The sequence below is a fragment of the Rhinatrema bivittatum genome, unplaced genomic scaffold, assembly GCF_901001135.1.
Source record: "Rhinatrema bivittatum unplaced genomic scaffold, aRhiBiv1.1, whole genome shotgun sequence".
NCBI classification, from domain to species: domain Eukaryota; kingdom Metazoa; phylum Chordata; class Amphibia; order Gymnophiona; family Rhinatrematidae; genus Rhinatrema; species Rhinatrema bivittatum.
This window is the reverse complement of record NW_021820334.1, coordinates 44,680-65,874: the sequence shown is the minus strand read 5'-3', so window position 1 is coordinate 65,874 and position 21,195 is coordinate 44,680. Positions and strand designations below refer to the sequence as shown.

The following is a 21,195-nucleotide window of genomic DNA, read 5'->3' as shown; positions in this document are numbered from 1 at the left end:
GCAGTTGAGGACAGAGTCAATCCCACATAGGGACATAAGGCCTGGACAGACAGGCACAGCAATACAGGAGAGAGTTAATACCACCTTTGGACATAAGGCTTGGATGGACAGGCACAGCAATCAAGGTCAAACACTTGTAGGAACATAAGGCCTGGATGGACAGGGATAGAAATCGAGGTCAAACCCTTGTAGGAACATAAGGCCTGGATGGACAGGCACAGCAATCATTGTCATACCCTTGTAGGAACATAATGCCTGGATGGACAGGCACAGCAATCGTGGACAGTGGTGAATCCCACGTAGGGTAATAAGGCCCGGACGGACAGGCACAGCAATCGAGGTCAAACACTTATAGGGACATAAGGCCTGGACTCACAGGCAAAGTAGTCGAGGACAGAGGTGAATCCCACGTAGGGACATAAGGCCTGGAAGGACAGGCACAACAATTGAGGTCAAACACTTGTAGGAACATAAGGCCCGGATGGACAGGCACTGCAATCAAAGTCAAACACTTGTAGGAACATAAGGCCTGGACGGAGAGGCACAGCAATCGAAAACAGAGCTGAATCCCATGTATGGACATAAGGCCTGGACGGACAGGCACAGCAATCGAGGTCAAACACTTGTAGGGACATAAGGCCTGGATGAACAGGCAAAGCAGTCAATGACAAAGGTGAATCCTATATAGTGACATAAGGCCTGTATGGACAGGCACAGTGTTTGAGGTCAGGCCCTTGTAGGGACACATGGCCTGGACAGTGGATGGACAGGCACAGCATTTGAGGTAAGGCCCTTTTAGGGTCGAATGGCCTGGACAGTGGACGGTCAGGCACAACGTTTCAGGTCAGGTACATGTGGTACAGTGCTTATACTATCTGGAGCATAGGCGGCAGTTGGAGCTGCAGCTAGGCTTTCAATTGCTTTTATTCATATTGCCTTTCAAATGGAAATTTTGGAAACCCAAGCAAAGTCAGGTTTACTGTCAAAAACACTAGCATTTTCATCAACTCTGGTGCCAGCCTTGAGCGTTGAGGGCTCATGATATCCCCTGTCTTTGAAAAGTCACAGTCACTGGGCACACTGGTTTGGACATGACAGATATCGTTGAGCCACTTTGGCTAGGTGTGGCCAGACAGTGGACGTGTGTGCCCAATATGCCAGCGGATCTGTCTGCATGTTCTCTGTCGTCTCTGAGTGATACCGTGTCTTTGGCAGCTGTGCTGGTGTCTCCTTTGCTTGGGCTGGCTAAGAGTTACTCATACCAGCTGCTTTCTCTCTCGCCTATTGCACAACAGATGAATCTTTATGGGCAACATGCCTTTGGCGTTCTGGAGGAGGTACTATCTGTCGCTGACACAGTGCTGCTCCTGCTTGAGCTAGCAGCACAACTCTCTGAAGTGCCCGCTGTTTCCAACTCTGCTTCACGCCTAATCTGTCTCTGCCTTTGGTGCTCCTGTTCACGGACTTTTGCTATCAGCAGGTCCTTCACCAATAAGAGACAATCGTACTTGACATTCGAGAAGTGCAGTGTCTGTCCTGCAGTGCCTTCCATGACTCCTTTCCAGGATAGAGCCTGGGGATCATTGATCCATTTGCAGTCTCATATCTTCTGCCTTGCTGCCATCAAAGCAGTGATGAGGAATTCCAATATATAGAATAGAACTGTAATTTAACATTTAGGGAAAGGGGGAAGGGAAGAAAGAGGAAAGGACTGCTTGGGGATGGAGGGAGGACTGGAACTAGAATTGGTGTTCATTTAAATGTGCTGCTTAAATATATAGGCAAATGTTCCATTGCTCTAATCACAATTTAAAGTAACAATCAATCAAGGAAGTGATGCCAAAGACACAGAAAGGGAAAGGATCCTTTTGAATCTCTGTGGTGCAATGAATAATGCATTGAGCTCAGAGCAGGCTGAAGTGATTCAAAGTTTGGGTCTAAGCCCCTTCGGAGTCATTTTTAAAATAATTGCTGAGAATGGGCAGACTGCTTAGGCTATATGGACTTTTTCTGCCATCACATTTTTATGTGTAAGACAGGGAACTCACACCAGTCCTGACTCCCCCCTCCTCCAGCCATTTGAGTTTTTAGGATACAACTATGAACATGTGTGATAAATACTTGCATACATAGGTAGTGCATGCAAATACATCTCATGCATATTCATTAGAGATATCCTAGAAACCTTGTTTAAGAGATCAGGCTGGGTTGGTTCTTCTGTGTCCCCTGACCTCTCTATCTGGTTAAATCTGTGACTATTGAGGAGGGTGGTGGTCAAAAAGCAAACAGTATGTTAGGAATTATTAGGGAGGGAATGTCAAATAAAACAGTGAATGTCATAATGCCTCTGTATTAGGGATGTGCAGAAGGGATGGATTTGTCCGATTCAGTATTCGTATTCATCGGGAGCCAAATACGTTGCATTCGTTTTCATAGGGGGAATCCCGATTCGTCCATCATTAAAGTTGGGAAAAGAAAACAAAACCCCATCCCATCCCTTTAAATTTAGTTAAGAACAACCCCCCCCTCCTGACCCCCCCCCCCCCCCCCAGGACTTGCCAAAAGTCCCCGGTGGTCCAGCGGGGGTCCTGGAGCAACCTCCTGCACTTGGGCCGTCAGCTGCCAGTATTCAAAATGGCACCGATAGCCTTTGCCCTTACTATGTCACAGGGGCTACCGATGCCATTGGTCAGCCCCTGTCACATGGTAGGAACAATGGATGGCCTGCACCATCTTAGAAACCTTTGTTAGAGACAGTGTAGCCTAGAAAAAGCACGGATTCCTTGTGAAACTCACATTTAGCCAACTTGGTGTACAAACAGTTCTCACAAAGTCTCTGCAGAACTCTTTTGACATCTTCATGATGAGATGGCAAGTCCTGAGAAAATATCAAGATGTCATCTAGGTAGACAATGACACATTGGTAGAGTAAGTCCCGCAGAATGTCGTTCATAATATTTTGGAAGACAGCTGGCATTGTACAAGCTGAATGGCATCACCAGGTATTTAAAGTGTCCATCCCAGGTATTGAAAGCAGTCTTCCATTCATCGCCTGAGTGGATGCGAACTAGATTATATGCTTCTTTAAGGACGAGCTTAGAAAATATCTTGGCTCCCTGTAGTCTGTTAAATAGCTCTGAGATGAGTGGTAAAGGGTAGCGGTCTTTTATTGTGACCTCATTCAGACCTCTGGAGTCAATGCACGGACGTAATGTTCCATCCTTCTTTCCCACGAAGAAAAATCCTGCACCAGCGGGAGACTTAAAGGGTCTTATGAATCCTTTATGGAGATTCTCCTGGATGTAGTCCAACATTGCCTTATTCTCCACTATGGACAAGGGGTAGACCCTTCCTTTAGGGTCTACCCCTTGTCTACCCCTTGTCATAAGATCTGTGCGGAGGTAGGCAAACAGCAGCTTCCTTTGAAAATACATCTGATAATTGCATATTGAGGCAGCAACCCAGGCAACGATGGAGTTGTAGGCATGCAGGGTAATGGGCAGACCTCTTTCAGGCATTTGCCATGACAATCGGGATGGCAATCCCAACGTGAAAGCTGCAACGTAGTCCATGTGTTCCTGTAGCCACAGTAGTCCAAGTACCAAAGGGTGCATGGCCTTCTCTAGCACAAAGGAATAGTCTCTATATGAAGAGCCCCAGTGCACAGGCTCACTGGTTCCGTAAGTAGGGTTTCTTCACCCAGTAAGTGCTCTCCATGAATAGAAGACAGTAATAATGGAGATGTCATAGTAGTGGTAGGGATCTGCATTTGTTCCACTAAACATTTCAAAATAAAATTTCTTCTTGCCCCAGAGTCCACTAAGGCAAGGGTCTGATATTCCAAAGGCCCGCAGATTAAAGATACTGGAAGAGAGAGTGGAGAAGAGGCTGCAGTTAGACCTAAGGAGAGTCCTCCCACAGGAATTAGGTCTGCCAGTTTCCCGGACATATAGGACATCTTTATATAGCATGACCAGCTTGTCCACAATACATACATAGTCCCAACCTCTTTCTGTATCATCTCTCTTTAGAGGTCGGACAGCTGTGGCCTAATTGCATTGGTTCTTCTTCACCAGCAACAAGCCCTAGGGGTGTAGGCTTGGATACAGGCTTGGCACGAACCTCTCCCTGGACTGGTCTTCTGGGACTCTTGACCTCTTGGACTTTGTCACAAATTTGGTGATCAATCTTCGCTGCTAACTTCATAAGTTCTGCTAAGGTCTCAGGCATCTCATGAGTCACCAGTTCATCTTTCAACTGGGAGTTCAGGCCTTCAAAAAATAGGGTCTTCAAGTACTTAGGGTCCCAATGTAATTCAGAAGCCAATGTCTTGAATTCTATGGCGAAGTCAGGTAAAGGTTTGTTACCTTGTTTTAGATGAACCAAAGTTGATCCTGCTCTCAAGTACCGGGCAGGGTCATCAAATACTGACTTAAACAGTTCAAGAAACCCGGCAAGATCAATTAGGATAGGGTCAATGCGCTCCCACAGCAGTGAGGCCCAAGCCAAAGCTCTTCCGTCCAAATACGAAAGGATGTAAGTGGCCTTGGCATATGCTGTAGGAAAATGGTTAGGTTGCAAAGTGAAGTGCATGCAACATTGATTAATGAATCCTCTATATTTCCACACTTCTCCCACGAAGCGTGTTGGAGCAGAGGAACTGTAGACTGGACCGTCACTTCTGGTGGTGCAACTTCTTTACCTGTGGTAGTCGGTGAGTTCATCTGTGCGTGTAGCTGATTAAAGGCAACAGTCAAATTGTCTAGCAAATTCTTTTTTTCTGAGATTCGCTGGGCCAGGCCCGGAATGGCTTGCAAAGCTGTGAGCTGAGACAAATCCATGGAATTAGCAATCTGTTGTGGTCATGAGGTGAATTCTAGGTACTGTGGTGATGGCCACTCCCACAGGGAAAAGGCCCATGGGAAACCACCATACCAGGCTAGACTCTTATACATGCAAACACAGGGAGATTGAGTTTTATTATACAGCTTGATGGTATGCCCGCAGAGCAGGCAGCAGTGGCAGATGACCTCAGCAGTTGTAATCCAGGGATCCTTATATAGAGTATATGCTTGGACAGCGCAATGAAGAAGGGACAAGTCCCGGATGTAGAGCGTTGAAGTTGGAGAGAATAAACTGCAGTTAGTACTCACTGAGGCAGGAGCTTTAATGATGGAAATCCTGGCAGGCAGAAGTTGAATAGTGGCAGGCACTAGAGATGTGAATCGTGTCCTCGATCGTCTTAACGATCGATTTCGGCTGGGAGGGGGAGGGAATCGTATTGTTGCCGTTAGGGGGGGTAAAATATTGTGAAAAATCGTGAAAAATCGAAAAAACGTAAAATCGCAAAACCGGCACATTAAAACCCCCTAAAACCCACCCCCAACCCTTTAAATTAAATCCCCCACCATCCCGAACCCCCCCCCCAAATGACTTAAATAACCTGCGGGTCCAGTGGCGGTCCGGAACGGCAGCGGTCCGGAACGGGCTCCTGCTACTGAATCTTGTTGTCTTCAGCCGGCGCCATTTTCCAAAATGGCGCCGAAAAATGGCGGCGGCCATAGACGAACACGATTGGATGGTAGGAGGTCCTTCCGGACCCCCGCTGGACTTTTGGCAAGTCTTGTGGGGGTCAGGAGGCCCCCCCCAAGCTGGCCAAAAGTTCCTGGAGGTCCAGCAGGGGTCAGGGAGCGATTTCCCGCCGCAAATCGTTTTCGTACGGAAAATGGCGCCGGCAGGAGATCGACTGCAGGAGGTCGTTCAGCGAGGGTTCCGGCGCCTCGCTGAACGACCTCCTGCAGTCGATCTCCTGCCGGCGCCATTTTCCGTACGAAAACGATTTGCGGCGGGAAATCGCTCCCTGACCCCCGCTGGACCTCCAGGAACTTTTGGCCAGCTTGGGGAAGGCCTCCTGACCCCCACAAGACTTGCCAAAAGTCCAGCGGGGGTCCGGAAGGACCTCCTGCCGTCCAATCGTGTTTGTCTATGGCCGCCGCCATTTTTCGGCGCCATTTTGGAAAATGGCGCCGGCTGAAGACAACAAGATTCAGTAGCAGGAGCCCGTTCCGGACCGCTGCCGTTCCGGACCGCCGCTGGACCCGCAGGTTATTTAAGTCATTTGGGGGGGGGTTCGGGAGGGTGGGGGATTTAATTTAAAGGGTCGGGGGTGGGTTTTAGGGGGTTTTAGTGTGCCGGCTCACGATTCTAACGATTTATAACGATAAATCGTTAGAATCTCTATTGTATTGTGTTCCATAACGGTTTAAGACGATATTAAAATTATCGGACGATAATTTTAATCGTCCTAAAACGATTCACATCCCTAGCAGGCACCAGATAGGAAGAGCAGGCCCTCGAGGAGCGAGTACCCGTTATCCTAGATAGTACCTGAAATAGAGAATATAGGGCCCCCCGAGGAGGGGGTACCCAAGTTAGCAGAACCCCGAAGGGCAGAGAGAGCTTTCAGCGGAAGCTTGGAAGCGGCAGAGTAGCTTAGACCGGAGCGAATCCAATCCTTGCTAACTCAAACTGTTAGCAAAAGAAGGGCAGGCTAAATACCCGGATGTGGTGATGTCACTCGGAGGGGACGCCCCCGAGGTTCCCTCCCTGATGTGGATATAGACGTGGGTGGCGCGCACGTGCACACCCTAGGAGGCCCTTTGAAGAAACATGATGAACGCCATTACCGTTGCCAGTCCAGGGACGCTAGAGAGAGCAGCATTTAGATGCTAAGGCATCCGTCTTCCCAAGACTTGAGGAGAGAGAAGGCAGAAAGGAGAGGCACAGAGATTGAAGTTGTCGGAGACCGATGGATGCAACACTTATATTTGACAATCACAATAATTGTAGTATAAATACCTCTCATATTATACTGCATTGGTCTGATCACCAACTAATAAAAGCTGACATATCCTTCCTCAACTCAACATTTTAAAACATTAATAACAACCAGGCATTTACCTTCAGAAAAATGATAGAGACAGTTACACTTGCTGAATCAATAAAAAATAAACTAATCAATTCCAACCATGCTAACATCGCTGCAGCATATGATGCCTGGGAAAATATTTTCAAAGAAATAACTGATCACCTAAGCCCAGTCCAGACTAAAACAATCCAATTTGAACAAAATACTTCTAAACAAAAGAAATCATGGAAAAATGAAGAATTAAGATGCTCTAAACAATCTCTGAGAACATTTTAGAAAATATGGCAGAAATTCTTGACCTCAGAATCACTTGGAAAATACAGATCAGTCCTAGCTCAATACTGGATGTTAATCAACAAAGCAAAAAAGAATACTATGAGAAAGAGATTCATGGAGTAATTCTTAACTCCAAACTCCTATTTGATGTCGTTGAACACCTAATCAAAAACCCATCCTCCTCATTCTCGAACAACAACTGCAATGCAATGTGTGCAATGAATATGCCATTCATTTGTTAGAAAAATTAGACAAAAAAATACAATTTCTTTCCAGCTCATCAAAGATAGAACTAGAAGAAAAACATGAACTACCTAAATGGTCCACATTTGACAGAGTATCCAAACTTCAAATCAGTCAAATCATCTCTAAAATAAAACCTGCAAATCACCCACGTTACTCAATTCCAGCTAGCTCCTTAAAACTAATACACAACGTTATCACTCCAACAATCACATCCATAATCAATTAATCACTCTCAGAAGGAGTACTCCCATATGGGGTGAAACAAGCAATGATAAAACCTATTCTAAAAAATAAAACTTGCAGTTCTAACAATTGGGAGAATTACCATCCAATATCCAACCTGGACTTCCTCTCAAAAGTCCTTGAAAAAGCTGTTCTATCTCAACTTGAAGTCTACCTAGATGACGCTGACATTCTATATTCAAACCAATTTGGGCTCAGGAACAATCGCTCAACCAAAACTTTACTCATATCCTTGATGGATCCCTTATTATGAGGATTTAACAATGATGAATCAAATATCCTGATGCTAATTGACCTAACAGTAGCCTTAGATACTGTTGAACGTATACTCCTATGCCATCAGCTGAATAACATCAGGATTAGTGGCAATATTATCAAGGGGTTCACCTCCTTCCTATCAAAAAGAACTTTCAAAGTCAAACTGGGCAACCATATGTCTGACACCTCCAAATCAATGCAGGAGTCGCCCAGGGTTCAGCGCTTTCGACAATTCTATTCAACATCTACATGCTTCCTCTATGCAAACTACTATCAGGAAACACCTTCTACCTATATGTTGAAAACATTCAGTTCTATATACTATGCACCAAATTTGCTGAAAATACAGCACTGACACTCTCGACAAACATGAAGGCAATACAGCATGAACTATCCCAACTCAAACTAACCTTAAACACAAAAAAATCTGAAATCATACTGCTAAGAAGAAACACACTCACAGTTACACCCCAGCCACTAGACCTCGGTAACTTTAAAATTACACCCTCTGACCAAGTACAGGACTTAGGAATGCAGATAGATGAAAGCCTCACAATGGAAAAGCACATAAATAAATGAATTAAAACAGGCTATGCAAAACATTCACACATAAACTGAAAACATTGCTGACTCATGAAGAATTCTACATGGTTTTGCAAACCCTCATCTTCTCTAACATACACTACTGTAACTCTCTTTTACCAGGAGCACCTGTTTATTAAAAAAGCTACACATTCTACAAAATGCCGCAGCAAGGATCTTAATAGGATCAAGAAAATGTGATCACATCATGCACTCACTAATAACTACATTGGCTACCTGTACAATCCCAAATTCACTACAAAGTATTAACACTAATACATACATACATCCATTCTGATAACCTAGGTCTGGCAACCGTAGGACTACAACCATACAAGCCACAGAGATCACGAAGATCTCAGAATAAAGATTATTAGCTATGCCAACATTACTGAATACTCTTCTGACAAAATAAGAAATTGTGTGTTCTCCATTGCTGGCACAATACTATGGAACTCATTACCTGAGACACTACAACTGTCCCCAGAAATAAAGAAATTCAAAAGTGAACTGAAAACATGGTTATGTAAAAATGCCTATAATCTACAAAACTTAACTGAAATCAGAGCAAACACCAATAAGGACAATTTAAAACTACCTGTGCTCAGAACAAGCACTAATAAGGTCAAAGACATTAATAAACCAACAATAGAACTAAACAGTCCATCACACCCCAATGGCATCAAAATAAAAAATCAAAATCTTATCTTATAAACCACTAATCTCTTATTCCAATTCCTTTAATTAAAACTCTAGAACATACCATTGACCTATATCTCACTTGATTACATTTTATTTATTTATTTATTTATTTCTTTTGTATACCGACATTCGATCGAGATATCACATCGGTTTCCAGAAAACAGGTTGAATAGAGCCGGAGCTGCCCTATTTTACATTGTAACAAGAGAACAGTGATCATGCCTATGTATATTATGAATGTTAAGTGATTAAATTTAGTCATGCATTTAGTCATTGTTTAAGTCATGCCATTATATGTATGTTATGTTTATACCATTGTGATCTTTATTTGGCATGACGGTATATAAATTAAGTAAATAAATAAATGGTCTCTCTCACACAAACATGCTCTCTCTTACACACAGGTTCCCTCCCACATACACCCAGGTTCTCTCTTTCACGCTCACACATATCCTTCCTCTCTCATACATATATACTCTCTCGCACACACATATGCACACACATGTTCTTACACTCATGCTATCACATACACACACACACACAAAAACACACATGCTCCCTCTCTCATACACACAGACTCTTTCTATTTCATACTCACAGCTATGCTTCATCTCTCTTACAATAATCTTTCAAAAAAATCTCCACTCGCGGTGAGATCAAAATATTGAACCCAATATGTTACTCCACAATACCCCACCCACTATTGGTGTAATAAATTTTAATATGGGATGAGGTAGGTTTCATACACTATCTGTTACATGCCTCCAATGATATGTGAAATGTATACTATTGTCTGTCTGGATTTGTAAGGGAAGAGCAGAGATTGCTAACATTTCCTATTTTTTCTCTCTCTTTTTCAGTGAAAACCACAAAGAGGTTTTCACTGAAGCCCTAATTTGATGTGAAATAATTCTAGTAATGCCACTTTATTTCTTATAGCTGCTTCTGAAGGTTGCATTCAGAAAAGGTCTATCTGTGGCCTTACACAAGTGGGCCCTCTTTCACAACTTGAAACCCATACTCTCTCTGTCACACACACAAGCTCACACATACACATACACTCTCTTTCTCTCTCTCATACATACATGCTTTTACACACACAAGCACATTTTCTCACTCATGCACACATGATCTCACATATTCCCTCTCTCTCATACATACATGTTCTCTCACACATATGAATGCACCCTTTCTCACACACAGGATTCATCTCTCTCTCTCTCTCTCTCTCTCCCTCATACACACACACACACATTTACATACAAGCTCCCTCGCTCTAATTCACACAGGCTTACATGCTCACACACCCTCTCTTTCACCCAGGCCACTCCCTCTCTTTGTCCTACAATCTGCAAGGGACGAGAGGTCCATTGGCCTCCTTTTCACTCAGGCTGCCAGCAGGATGGGGTGAACCAGTGGCCCCGAAGCTGCAGCAGTCTTCAGATGCCAAGAAATGGGGTACAGTGGTTGCCATGTGACCTTCTTCATTCCTCAGCCACCAGCGGCATGGGGTGAGCCGGGGGCCCCCGCAGTCTCCTGCAGTATTTTGTCATTGGTGAGATGGGGTACACCAGTGGGATGAGATTTGCTGGCAGCCTATTGGGTCATCTTTTTCATGGCCACTGTGGAATGGGGTCTATTGGGGCTTGCAGGGCCTCTTCTAGGCACAGGTTTCCCTGTCTCCTACCACATTTTGCAGACCCCTGTTATAGTCTGGTGGACCTAAAACTGTACAGGGATCACAGATTAGGAACCACTGCTCTATCTCATGATGACTCCCTCAGATTGTTGGATAAATATAGTAGTTTATGATGCAGAAAACCCATCCTTCTCTTTCTTTCTCTCATTTTTTGAGTTTTTGAATAGATTGCAATTGTCTTTCCAAAAGATATATCTGGCACTAATGTTATTTGAGTAGACACAAGCCAATAATTCTTGCACAATATTCAGAGCTCCATATTCAGTGCCATTTATCCAGCTAAGCTAAGTCTTAGGCAAACTATACCATTTCAATATGTGGCCATGCTCAGCAGTGTGTAATTATCCAGCTTTCATTTTATCTGGCTAAAATGTTAGCTGGATAAGTCAGGAGAGGAATGAAAGCATTCCAGGATGGAGTCAACTCTCCAACTAACTTAACCAGATAAACATCAAGAAATGATGTCTTCTAATAATGACTGAGCCCAATCAGCTGGCTGCTATTGAACATTTTTCAAAAACAAGCTATGTCTCCAGGGTTCATATCCCAAAAGAATGAGTAAATGAATTTAAACAGACCTAAGGCACCGAGCTCTTCATTCCACAGATGCAGAGCTCATTAGCCAAGAAGGTAAGTGATGTGATAAGAGCTTTGTTTACTTTAGACTGAACATGCACAAATATTTTCTAATATGAGTGAGATATATAATTTAGAAGCTCATAGTGAATGCTCTTATCATGATATTCTCTGTTGTGATTGTAAACTTGATATAAAGATGATCTGTGGTAACAAGTTAATTTCTTGAACATCAGAGATCAGAATAAATGTGTCCCTTATCCTCTAAACCAAGGTAAAATTTGTAAAATATGTTTTGCTTTGTGTTTTAAGTAGTGTCCTGGGGGTGGTTGACAAACTGATCCATCACTACAGTAAACAATAGAATCAGGTAAGGACTAAAGAGTCATTAACAGATTTGTAGATCCTCGTGGCTCACAACTAACCCAGAAAACATTCAACAGAACATCAGCACAAATCAGCAGCTTCTATTTCTAGAGGGTAAGGAAAGGAAAGTGCTGACTAGTCATGCAATGATTTCCAATCTCCTGAAAAAGAAAACTGAGATTATGATTGCACATTTACAGAGCAAGCCTTTCCTGATTTCTGAATTAGATTGTCTTTATTATAATGATGCCAATCCTAAAGGCAAATATTCACTTGAGTAAACTACAGTTCATCTTATAGTTTGATCAATGAACTAATCTTGATTTGTGCCAGTTCTGTTGAGGATGGTGTGATGTTTCTTTCTGAAGTATACAAAGTATGGGAAACTGGTTTCATGAGCTTGGTGACACTGGGGGATCATTTTTGCTGTTTTGCACACTCTGTGTCGCGGGTGCTCACTTACACACAAGTGGTTAGATGAATACATTTGTGGAGTGGTCTTGCAGGAAACTTACCTAAAAGCCCAAAATCCAAAAGTTGTTTAAATAACAGACAAAGCAAATGAAGTTATCTATTAACTTCTTATCTAAAACGTAAATATTTATAGATCTCTTTAATGTCTTCAGACTTAGAATTAACGCTTCTTGAGGAAATCTAATGCCAAAATCTTTTTCAATATTTATCATAGAAAACTAGTATGTGTCCCTACGTTCTCCTTGCACCACTGTGATAAATCAGACAGCAGATTACTAATAACATGGTCTTCTTATGAAGCTTATTAACTTTGTTTAATACCAGCAATGGAACTTTATACTAATCAGAATATCATCTTGCATACTTGGAGGTTGATTTTCTCCTGTCTGCACCTGCTAGTTACTTAGAGAATTCTGCCCAGCTGCCTTTATCCAGATATTCAGCCTGACTGCTAGCCTTAGGCCAACCTAGTTACCTTTCTCTGGATAGTACTTATTACACTGGTTTACATCAATTTTGCTGACTACAAGATAACATGTGATCTTTATGTATTTTAGTGTGCTAAATCCAAAAATTGCATCCGTTTTCTCCAGTCACATCCAGTTTTTCTGTAAAATGCTGTCTACTCATAAAATCTTATAGAAATAACGTAACATTATTTAGATATGCTGCTGAATATGCAAAAAGATAATTAATGCGCAGAAAGACATGCTGAATACGCAAAAAGAAATGCTGACTATGCAATTCGTATAACCAATAGAAAGACTTCTTATTAAACAGTTTAAATCTGCTGACATTGGCATTTTATGGCTATATAAGTAGCATGAAAACAGATGGCAGCATTCAGTAGTTCAATAGGCTTAGAAGTTGTAGCAAATTTAATTATGTTAAAATTGTTTTGTTGAATATGTCATCCAACACTCAAATAGTTCATGGACAGTGCTAGAATGATCCTGATATATTCTGTAACATTTGTGGTTGTTTTACAACACCCAAACAAAGGACAAATATATCTGACTTTGTATGAAAAGCTTATCATGTATATTTCAGGGTTAAACTGGGTGTCCAGGACAAACCTTGGGCACCACATAAAGTATGCAGGACATGTGTTGAAAACCTGAGACAGTGGACTAAAGGTCAAAGAAAAAGTCTCAGCTTTGGAGCTCCAATGGTGTGGTGAGAGCCCCAAAACCATGTTGATGACTGCTACTTCTGCATGGTAATTATTACAGGCATGAACACAAAGACAAAATCTTCCATCCAGTACCCAAATCTCCCCTCAGCTATAAGACCGGTTGCACACTGCGACAAAGTCCCTGTAACTATCTTCAGTACTTTGGAAAATTCTGACAAAAATACATTCTGTCATTCCAATTTTTCCAAAGACTCTGACGATAAATTCTGTCATTCCAATTTTTCCAAAGATCTGATGATGAAGATTTCATGGCCTCAGAAGTTGATGCCAGAATGTGCCAGCCATTCACTCAAGCTGAGTTGAATAACCTGGTACGAGATCTTGATCTGCCGAAGTCATCAGCAGAGTTACTGGGTTGAAGGCTAAAGGAAAAGAACCTGTTGGCTCCCGGTACCACATTTATGTTTTGTAACAGAGAGAAAGATCTTCTGAAATATTTCCACATGGACGAGGAGCTTGTATACAGCATTGATGTCAAAGGAGTTAATGGGATATGATAGTTATGTAGCTGACGAATAGAGGCTGTTTATTGACAGTTCAAAGAGAAGTCTAAAGTGTGTGTTGCTTCACAATGGCAATAAATTATAGGGATGTGCATTGGTCTTTCATGAATTAGACAATGACAACCATATTGTCTAATTTGTTATTGTTTGGTAGCCCCGAAAAATGAAGTGTATTTTGCGTTAGTTTGCACTAACGGAGTTACTATGCATTACATATCAGTGTGCAGTAATACCAATTAGTACACATTGTTTTTCTAGCTAACAAACTCCTCTAAATTAATAATTTTTAATTTTTACGTTGCATTTTTTAGTACGCACTAACATTAGTTACAGTACACTACTACATACTTAGGCCGGGATTTTCTAAGGTCGAAGACCTTAGAAAATCCTGTGGTAACGGGGGGCAGGGTGGCAAGGTGGGGAATAGTCCTGCGATAGCCGGCAGTGATTGCAGATGTGCGATCGCTGCTGGCGTTGCACCGAATAACTACACCATAAAAGGTATAGTTATTCGGCACGAAACTGGCAGCGATAAGAAGCTTACCTTTCGCTGCAAGCAATGTCTCTGCAACATCGGCCCTGGTGTTGCCCCGACTCCTCTTCTGGGGATGACTCTGCCCCAACTCCGCCCTGAGCTAGCTATCACACATCCCTTTTCACCTGCACTGGCTTTAAAAAAATAAGCCTCTTAGTGCACTGTAAGTTCTATTAGGGTGCACTAACTAACTTGTTAGGGTGCACAAATGAGCCTAAATGCGCATTAACATCTAGTTAGTGCACACTATCTCGTTTAGTGTACTGCACACTAATGCTGAGACAGTACACAGTAACTGGTTGTTAGTGTGCAGTAAGGCCCATTAGTGCACACTAATGCACTTCGTCGAAAATTGCCGGAATAAAAAATCAACCCCCTAGGAAAACAAAATTTTCCGCGGAGCGCCCAAACCAAAGCCCGACCCAAAAGCTTTAAATGAAGCACATCTCTAATAAATTAGCTTCCTTTCCTATTGGTAAATCAGTAAATATGAAAGAAACTTATGAATCCATGAGAATCATTCTCCAAAAAATCAAATATAATGATCATTGCTGGATTTAATGTGGCAATCAGAAGGTTATAGCGATGCTTCTAGGACAACAAAACGGTTACACAAAATTGCCTTGTTTCTTGTGCCTTTGGGATAGCCGAGCAAAGGCAGAACATTATACAAGGAAAGAATGACCCACTAGAGAGAAATTTAAGATTAGTGAAAAGAATATTAAGAATGAACCACTTATTAATCCTCAGAAAGTGTTGCTGTAATGAAAAATGGCGCCGGCCATATGGCCGGCGCCATTTTGCAATACGGCAATATGGCCAGCGCCATTTTTCATTACGGCAACACGATTCCAGTGCAGGAGGTCGTTCCCGGACCCCCGCTGGACTTTTGGCAAGGCTTGTGGGGGTCAGGAGGCCCCCCCAAGCTGGCCAAAAGTCCCTGGGGGTCCAGCGGGGGTCCGGGAGCAATCTCCTATGCTCGTGACGTCGGGGGACAGGAACCAAAATGGCGCCATTTCTATCAACGCACCCGTGGCCCAAGAGTGGAAGATCACACCGGGACCCCCCCCCCGGACCCCAGGTAATTTAAGACATTTTGGGGGGGTTCAGGAGGGTGGGGGATTTATTTTAAGGGTCGGGGTGGGTTTTAGGGTTGTTTTAGTGTGCCGGTTTTCCCACCCTCCCCCGATTTACGATTTACACGATATTTAAAAAAACAAAACCGCGACGATCCGATTCCCTCCCCCCCACAGCCAAAATCGATCGTTAAGACGATCGATGACACGATTCACATCTCTAGTAATAAGTATTCAGGTACAATAAGTCCCTGCTAAAACAATTAGTCTAAGTAGGTACCTGAAACAATGGGAAGTAAATTGATTTGCCTAAGGCCACAAGGAATATCAGTGGGAGAAGAAGGATTTGAACTCTGATTTTAATAGTTCTCAATCCTTTACAGGAAATCCTCCTTCACATTCTTTCTAATTAATACAATTGTCTTTCCCCTGTCCCCTCCCCAGGATTCCATTCTATATTCTACTTTATATGAATCAGTGTGAATTCCGAATGGGGCACCCGGGATGATCTGCTCTTCAGATTTTGGTACTAAATTCATTTTTTACATGCATCAGTGCAATAACTGCATGGGGCTCTGATGAATATCTACTCAGCAGCTGTTCATGCAATGTTCATGTCAATATGAGTGATACCTGCTTGAATTCTCCTGAATACCTGCGCTATAGCATCTTTGTGATGCTTGATGCTGATTAAAATCCACTCTGCCCAGTTAGTATCCCTGTTTTTCATGTATTGGATTGGCATCTCCACAATGTCTTGGTAAACTTTCACTTTTCAGCTTTCTATGTTGTATTCATGCTTTTCGTGTATCAGTGTGATTCCTGTTTGGGGTTCTGATTAATGTTTGTTCTTCATTTGTGCAAGCTTTCTTCATGCTTTGCATATACAGTGTGTCTGTGATACCTGCAAGGGGTCTGATGAACATCAGCTCTTCATGTCGTATTCATGCAGTCATAAGAAAATAAAAACCTAAGAATTTTCCATACTGATTCAGACCAAAGATTCATCAGTCCTAGCATCCTGTTTCCAATAGTGGCCAATCCAGGAAACAAGTATCTGGTAAGTACTCAACCATTGAATAGATCCCATGCTACTAATGCCAGTAATAAGCAGTGACTATTCCCCAAGTCATCTTGACTAATAACAGTGTATGAACTTCTCCCCCAGCAATTGCCCAAACCTTTTTTTAAACCCAGCTAAGTTAACTGCCTTAACCAGATCCTCTGTCAACAAAGTCCAGAGCTTATTTGTGTATTGAATGAATGGTAATGTTTTCTGATTTGATTCAAATGTGCTATTTGCTAACTTCATGGAGTCCATATATTGATGTGATGATTGCATGGGAAGCTGATGAAATCACTCAAGGAATCAGTTCCTAAAGGGATTTAGATGACTAGGGAAGGACTTATTTAATGTTGGGCTTCGTTACGGGTCCCCCCCCCTCCCCTGCAGGAATTTCGTTTTTCCGCGGTTCAGGGTTTTTTTTTTTTCAGGGGCCCGATTTTTGGGTTTGTGTGCACTATCCTGGCAGAGTTAGTGTGGACTATCGGGAGTTAGTGCTCACTAACTCAAAAATTATTTTTTTCTGAAATTTTGGAAAAAATTAAATCATTTTTCGGTTCTCCCGAACCATTCCGAATTAGGCAATTTCATTGGGATTGCCTAATTTGTGAAAAACAAGTGCGCATCCATATTATTTGGTAAGAGTAAAGCTTTTGAAAATCTGATAAGGCTGAATGGGTAAATTGAGTCCCCCTAATTTTCACAAAGAGATCAATATTCAATATCCTGCTTTACAGATAAGATAACCAACTAATTTGAAAGTTATTCTTAATTGAATATTCCAGTGCACTTCCTGGCCAGATTTGCAATTCTAGTCAGTTGGCACTGAAAAACAGGAATAACCATTTGTTTAAATAAGGAAAACCAGTCAGCAGTCCCTCTGACTCCCCTGCATTTACATCCCAAACCACCCCCTCCTGAGCCCCCTATCCTTGTTCTTATCTCCCCCCCCCCCAAACACACACACACCCGAAATACAGCAGCCAAAACCTCCTCTCCCCTCCCCATCTTCATTAAAAATAAATTCCTAAGTGCAGGAGTCCATTCCCTTCCCTTCTCAAACTCCTTCCCCCTTGTGCAGTGGCAAAATCCCCCTATCCAGCAGGAGAAGGACACAGTCTTACCTCCTCTGCCCCCACGTACTGAATATTATAGGCCAGCATGATAAGAGCCTATCGTTCTTAATTATTCATTTATTTTCTGCACTGACAGTGAACAGAGCAATCCTCATTCAGAACAAACTGCTGTTCAGCCTGGAGCTGGGGGTAGGAGGCTTTTTCATAAGAACATAAGATCTGCAATACTGGGTCAGACCGAGGGTCCACCAAGCCCAACATCCTGTTTCCAACAGAGGTCAATCCAAGTCACGAGTACCAGGCAGGACCCCAATATTATACAGATCCCCTGCTACTGATGCCAGAAGAGCATTGTTTCATTGTCTTGAAAAAAATAATGAAAAAATCCCCAATCCCGCCCCCCAAATGAAAGGAAATAAAGGAAAAATCCCTGCAAATCCATAACGTCCCTGTGATCACAATTAGACTGAAAAGGTTAATGGCAGTGCTCAAAAGAAGTGAGAAACTCATGAGCTGTAGAGTTATGCACTCTTCCCACTTTTGGATTAATAATCAGAACAGGTAGGACAAAATGGGGGTAACATTCATTCAGCTGATGAATGAATACTTTATCCTGGTAAGTTTACCCGGATAACTTGTCCTAGATATTCAATGAGATAAATTGCTGCTGAAAATATTTCCTAAAGTTTTCTGGCTGCGTGAAGCCGAATAACTGAAAATTATAATAACTGTATCTTCTGAAGCTTTTTTAATTATCCTTGTGAGGCCGGATAACTTGCTGTCAAGTAGCACTGTCAAAACAACAAAACACAAAAGTGAGATGGGCCTGACACCTGATTATCTGTCCTAGTTCAACATTTATACAGAGCTCTGTCAGGTGATGAACTCCCCTCTCCATATCCTCTCCTAAATTAAAGAAAACTATTGTGATCTGCAGGTTGCTCCCCTCCCCCTCTCTCACACACTCATTCCCCAATTTTGAATTGTGGGCTTTATCCTGCTTCTTCCCTGGACCCTCCCATTCACCTGCAAACCCAATTACCCACCTCCCACCTCCCGACTCCCCTCATCCCATCCCCAGGATACCAAGCACCACACCCCACCCCTGCTGGGAGCGAGGTCTAAACTCACCTGCTTCTGGTGCTCCAGCGAGTTTTCTGTCAGAAATCTGGGCAATTGGGACTGTGGGTTGATGCAATGGTCCAATCAGCCAAATAGAATACAATGCGGCTTTTGTTATACGTCTCAATATAATTGAATATCTCAATTTATAGAAAGTTCAACAAGAGAAGACACAAGCGTTGCAAACAGAAAAATTGGCAGAAGGACCGTCATAACACCCATATGTACAGATGATTTTTCTTGCATGAAATGCCCGGGTCATAAAGAATCATAAGTCCATTTTTCAGATATGCATAAAGTGCCACATAAATCTTAATTTTTTTCAAAATTGTTTTTAACTGCATTAAAAAAAGGAACTTCCCTTAATAATTAGAAGCATTGGCAGTAGCAGAAGAATTTGTCCCTTATGCACCCACACCCAACATTACTTTATGTTTCATCTGAATCTGCACCATGGGCATTAAAGGAAGTATCAGTGTCGTTATCTAGTATCCACATGCCACATCAGAGATGTTTAAAATGGCCACGCCTTGATGGAATGGTCCAGGGAGGAAACAGGATTAAGCTATAATTCAAAATGGGAACAAGTGGGCCCCACATGCAGACCACAACAGTTTTCTTTAATTTAAGAGTAGCTTGGGAGGAGCCCGTCATGGCTAATATAATTTGTTTTTTGGGTTTTTTTTGGCAGGGAGAGACTCATTCTGTAGTCCCCTTTATTTTTTTTTCTTTACACTGTACTTAACTAGATATTTATTTGAAGATATCCAGTTAAGTAGTAATTTATCCTCTTAAGGCTGGATAATTTTATGCCTGCTCTGAAACTGGTCTAAGGTCATCCAGGTAACTTAGGAGCTCATTTAATGTATTTTTCCCATAGTCACACAATGGCCCTTAGATGGTTATAGTTAAAAATCAGCTAAGTTAGGCGTATAACTTAACTGCTCCCCAGATTGCCTCCGTAATGCCAGATATTAGCCGATAGTGACATACTGGGTAAAATCTAACTGAACAAGTAATTCAATATTCCAGAATTTTGCCATTTAGATTGAAAACCTTTGTGTTATCTGTCCAAATGGCTTTGAATATTGACTTCAATAAAGATAAAATATATTGATTGATTACAAGACGATACCAAAAAAACAGAGAGGAGAAATACCCCGATGGCATCTTGCTGGCTACTATGGATATAAACAGACATATTTACCTTTCTATGTTCTGGCTGGTTCTGACATATTACTTCAGTATATACGGGAATATTTTGTGATGTATATTGCTTAATTTTGTTATTTCTCATACATGATTAATCTTCTTTCTTTAAATCCAAAACTTGATCACATAAACGTGGATTACCTTTCCTCAATTTAGCACCCTATGGAGCATGAGTACAGGGAACCAGAAAACCACACCAGCGTGACAGAATTCCTGCTTCTGGGCTTCTCGGAGTTCCCGGAGCTGCAGCTCCCTCTTTCTCTCTCTTCTTATTGCTCTATCTGATGGCCATGCTGGGGAACCTCCTCATTATCTGCATTGTATGTCCGATCCACACCTGCACATCCCCATGTATTTCTCCTCGTCAATTTATCCATTATAGATATCTGCTCTTTGACCACCATTCTGCCAAAACTTCTGCTCATCTTCCTGACAAAAGCAGCAGTAACATATCTTTCAGTGGATGCAACTGCAGCTGTACTGCAATATAATTTGTATAGCTACAGAATTCTGCTTCTCACTTTCATGGCGTATGATAGTTATGTTGCAATCTGCACTCCCCTGCATTATAGCATGATCATGAATAAGAGGGTATGTGCTCTTCTAACAGCTGTCACAGGGTTAACAGGATCATTAGAGCCATTGCCACACACTATTGTCATATCCCAGTTTTCTTTTTGTGACTCAAAAGTAAATCATTTCTTCTGTGAAATCACTGCCCTGCTGAAACTTTCCTGCGTGAAAACCTCTGTCATTGACGCTATGACTTTTGCTGCTGTGATAATTTCAGGTTTCTCCTCATTTCTCCTAACCCTGACATTTACGTGCTTATCATCTCCACCATCCTGAGAATCGTTCCACGGAGGGTAAAAGCAAGGCCTTCTCTACCTGCTCCTCCCACCTCACAGTCATCATTCTTTTATATGGGATGATGTTAGGAGTTTACATGCAGCCCAGTTCCAGGGACTCTACTAAATCAAACAAGCTGCCTACTGCACTGTACATATTCACTCTCCCACTGTTAAACCCCCTGATTTACAGCTTGAGAGCAAAGAGGTTAAAA

General features: G+C 42.3%; 1 protein-coding gene across 1 annotated transcript in view; it reads left to right on the top strand.

Moving 5' to 3' along the window:
- Positions 1 to 13,904, top strand: part of LOC115081499 (olfactory receptor 1J4-like) — a 62,828-nt gene extending 48,924 nt beyond the window's left edge. The window contains exon 4 of the mRNA XM_029585953.1: positions 13,775 to 13,904. Within this exon, the coding sequence (XP_029441813.1) occupies positions 13,775 to 13,904 (130 nt within the window). The remainder of the gene's footprint in view (positions 1 to 13,774) is intronic.
- The last annotated feature ends 7,291 nt before the right edge of the window (positions 13,905 to 21,195 follow it).